The 4,028-nt window shown below is 57.9% G+C and overlaps 1 protein-coding gene across 1 annotated transcript in view; it reads left to right on the plus strand.

Moving 5' to 3' along the window:
• The first annotated feature begins 412 nt into the window (after positions 1-412).
• LOC111146211 (mitoguardin 2) overlaps positions 413-4,028 on the plus strand; it is a 26,375-nt gene continuing 22,759 nt past the window's right edge. Inside the window, exons 1-2 of the mRNA XM_022501654.1 lie at positions 413-456; positions 2,927-3,153. Coding sequence (XP_022357362.1) covers positions 3,058-3,153 — 96 coding nt within the window. The 5' untranslated portion in view covers positions 413-456; positions 2,927-3,057. The remainder of the gene's footprint in view (positions 457-2,926; positions 3,154-4,028) is intronic.

Raw genomic sequence — 4,028 nt, forward strand, 5'->3', positions numbered from 1 at the left:
GCATTTCAAAATGGGCCCTTGAAGGGCGGGCAGAATTTGTGGGGGGACCGGGAGGAGCAGAGAAGCCAAATAAGGCTCAGACCGATCACAGGTCCCTCCCCAAAAGACCCTCAGAGACCTGATAGCTCCGCCTCAGTTTCTTTAAGGATGGCCCCGCCCCACTCAGCCAGCGCAGTCAATCGAATCCCGATGGCCAATGGTAGGGCAGAAGAGATCACTTCCGCGCCTCAACCGCACTTAGGGGGCGGAGCAGGGGCCAAGGAAGGTGGGGCCAGGCTGGTCACGTGACACCGCCCATTGGCCAGAGGCCGGAGCTGTGAGGAACGCTCCGGCGACATTCATTGGGCAGAGGAGGGTTGGCCCTGCGTGAGGCCACGCCCCCCGCGGTGGCCGCGGGGTTGGTTGCGCGGGTGCCGGGGAAGGAGACGCTGCCCTTCCGCAGCGATGGGATCTTGGGTGAGTGGCTCCTCGGGTTGAGCCTGTGCGGCGGGCGATGCGGCAGGGCCCGGGACTGAGGCTTGCGGCGGGTGGGTGCCAGGTCTGAGCAACGAACTGGGTGGGAGCGCAGATGTCCGGGCTCAGAGGGACTAGAAGGGCCCGGGTTGGAATAAACAGGTACCCCGGCCGTGGGCGGCGCGAGAGGTGGAACGGAAGGTGCCAGGTCAGTGCGGAGATGCCCGGGCCGGGAACGTTGCAGGGTCGCAGGTACCTGAACCTGGGCTAGCAAAGTACCCGAGATGGAGGGAGCAGGTGTGCCGGTCGTGGGTGGCGCCAGTGGGCACCTGGACGACCCTCAAGGATATTCCAGGGGTCGGACCAGAGAAAAGGGGGCTTGAATTGGGGCTGCGCAGGGAGATGTCCGAGATGGGATGAGCAGATTTTGAATAAGGGGATATTGCTGAGGTTCCGTACGGAGGTGAGCGCCCAGTATCTAGCTCGATCAGACTTGGAAAGTGGCTGGGGTGGAATGAACAGAGACGGGGCAGAGGGTGGTTCAGAGGAGTGCCTGGGCCCCGGGGCATTGCTGGGGTCAGGGAGGAAAGATGGGCTGCTCAGGCCAGAGTCATTAATAGGATTGCCCAGGGCAAGGGAGGAGGTGCCCCTGTGGAAAGTGCGGGCATCCAGGCTGAGGGTGTTGTAAGTGCCACAGCGGGGGTGGAATGAGGGGGTTCTTGCCCAAGGTTATAGGGTGACTTTCCCAGCTGGAAATGGCGCTGGAAGTGTGCACAGAGTGGGAGACGTTGCTGCAGGCGGTCATCATGGAGAAGAGGAGGCTTCTCCCCAGGTTGCGTCAGTGGGGAAGAAGGGGGCATGGTTGAGCTGAGTCTGGATCCAACCCTGGAGTGAAGCAGGCTTGGGGGCCAGTGTTGTCACCTTGGACTTGCCGGTCTTCCTCACATCTGGAGCAGCAGAGGCTGCTCTTGACCCTCCTGCAGGCAAGTAACCAGGCCTCCCAGCCACACGTGCCCAGGAGGGAGCCGTGGCAGCTGTAGCAGGTGCCTCAGGGGAAACGCGGTAGCTCCAGGATCCCTCACAGCTGAGGTCCCATCCCAGCTTGGTCAGTTATCGAGTTCAGTCAGGTCCCTTAGCTCTCATGGCCTCAGTTTCCCCATCATAAGCAGTGGACTAAACTCCCCACCAGAGCCTGTTTCGAAGCCTGGCCTATAGTGGAAGTAGTGGCTGCTGATCCTCTGGCGTTCTGAGGCTTGGGCCAGGCTGGGGGGATGAGAGGGCTGGCTTATGATACGAACCCGGGCCCTGACCACTGGAGGTCACAGCTCAATTCACAGCCTCCTGGCAGGGTGTCTCCTATCTTGACAGCATGACCGTTTCCTTGGCCCTAGACTGGCTCTTCCCGCTTGCCCCCCTCACGCACGCAGCCCAACGCTGGAGCTACACCGGTAGGCTCGTCCATCCTTCCCACTCACTGGGGATAAGCTGTTTCTTGTGCTGCTCCAGTGATTTTGGCCGCCGTCCCAGGTTGATAGGGTCTGTCCTGGCCTGTGTATTCCTTCCGCTTGAGGTCCCAGGAGACCTTGAAGGCATCCTTGGTCTTTGTGGTGGCAGTTGGGGAGTGCTGTGCAGGATCTTGGGGATGGGGCAACGTGTGCTCAAGTCACTTATTCGCTGACCTTGGAAAGGGGTATGGGGTACCCTGGGGGGTCTTGAAGGCCCAGGGGAAAGTTGCTCTTATAGTTTGTAGTTCTGCTGGGGTTTGTCACTTCCTGGTGCAAGTTAGATTTTGCTAAAGGGCTGTATTGAGCACAGAGTCTAAAGTCCAGGAGACCTTGGTGCCAGACCTTGGTTGCCTCATACTAGCTGTGTGACTGTGGACTCCTCCTGGCTTAACCCCGCTGAGTCTCACTTTTCTCTTTGGAAACTGGCAGAGATGGGGTGCGGGGCCAGATACCATCTCCTTCACAGAATTGTAACGATTTCACGAAATAACGTACCTAAAGAACCCAGTACAGAATAGACCCACAGGCTGTCATGGTTTTCGTTATCTGAGCGAGCACCCTGCTGCTTTTTTAATACAGTCCACGGGAAAGAAAAACATTCTTGGCTTTGTGGGGGATGAACGGGCCTGGCCCTTTCGTGGCCTGGGGTTTTTGTGTAGCCAGTGGAACATGGGTTTAAAAAGATGGTGCAAGTGTGTTGTAGAGCCCCAAGGCTGAGAGTGACCTCTGCATCTCCCAGGCCTTGGGTCTGTTCTTGGGCCAACGTGCCAGAGATGCTGTCTCCTGCTCCTGGGGCTCTGGGTGGGCAGAGGGTACGTGGGGCATTTGGCTGCCTTCCTGCCTGAATCCAGGCCTGGCGTGCCAAAGGTAGGCTGTGCTCCCACTTCATCCCCCAGGGCGCTTTTATGGGCATTTCGTGTGCTCATGTGAGCATATCCTTGTGTCTGACTTGGTCATCCGTCTCTCAGCTCTTTGCAAGGACCCTCTGGTATGTGTGTTCCTGTCTTTTCGAAGCGTGGACGGTGCCTGGGACCCAGCCAGCAGCCAGTTGAAGACATTTTCCTTGGATGCTCTGAGACCCGAGGGTGCTGGTCCTGCCATGGCGTTCCGGAGGACTGAGGGTGTGTCCATGATCCAGGCGCTGGCCATGACAGTGGCTGAGATCCCTGTGTTCTTATACACAACCTTTGGGCAGGTAAAGATTGGGATGGGCTGTGGGCCTCCCATTATCCCTCTGGCCTCTGAAATACTGAGCCACTCATCCCAGGGTCCCTAGTATTTGGGAAAGCCTATCCCTCATTATTGCTCCAGGCTTCTGGGGTCTCCTCTTTGAGCAAAGCAGGAAGGACAAGGTTAGGAGTCTGGGGCCCCAAGCCTGGTCTTCACTCTGGGCTATCTGAACTCTTGGCCTCCGTTTTTCAGCCTAAAAAGGGGTCAGTAGTGCGCTCCCTGCCAACCTCAGATGTTTATGGCTGACCAGGTCTTTTGACACTTCCTAAAGCTTTGCTATATGCAGTGTAGGCTCCCCCCACACCCCCGCTGCCCCTCGAAGGGCTCCCAGCTCAGCAGGCAGAGAATGAGGAGTAGGGAATTGTACAGAGAGGGGTTAGGTGGAGTGAATGTTATGGACATCAAGGATGTTACGATGTTTCGAAATGGGGTCAAGAGACTTAGGTTTGATTTCAGACTCCCTGTCATCTCGAGTGCATGTCTTAACCTGTGTGAGCCTCACAGTCTCACCTGGAAAAGGACAAACATTCATTCAGCCAGGTAGCGCAGGTAGAATCCTAGTCCCATGCCTGGCGTAGTAGGTGCTCGGTCACTGCAGCTGTTAGAGTCATGACCGACGGAGTTAAGGACACCTGTTAGAGCCCAGATGTGATCTCTTCGGCATTGTCTCTTTGCTGTCCCCATTCCCCCTCTTTACGTCTGCGTGGTCCACATTTCAGAGGTGCTGGCCAGGTGCCTCCTCGGGGTGGGGGCGGGGGGGGTTGCCTCTCGATCATTCCGAGGTGCTGGCCGGGTGCCTCCTCGGGGTGGGGGCGGGGGGGGTTGCCTCTCGATCATTCC

Source organism: Enhydra lutris, unplaced genomic scaffold (genome assembly GCF_002288905.1).
Source record: "Enhydra lutris kenyoni isolate GAN:26980312 unplaced genomic scaffold, ASM228890v2 scaffoldscaffold13, whole genome shotgun sequence".
Lineage (NCBI taxonomy): Eukaryota > Metazoa > Chordata > Mammalia > Carnivora > Mustelidae > Enhydra > Enhydra lutris.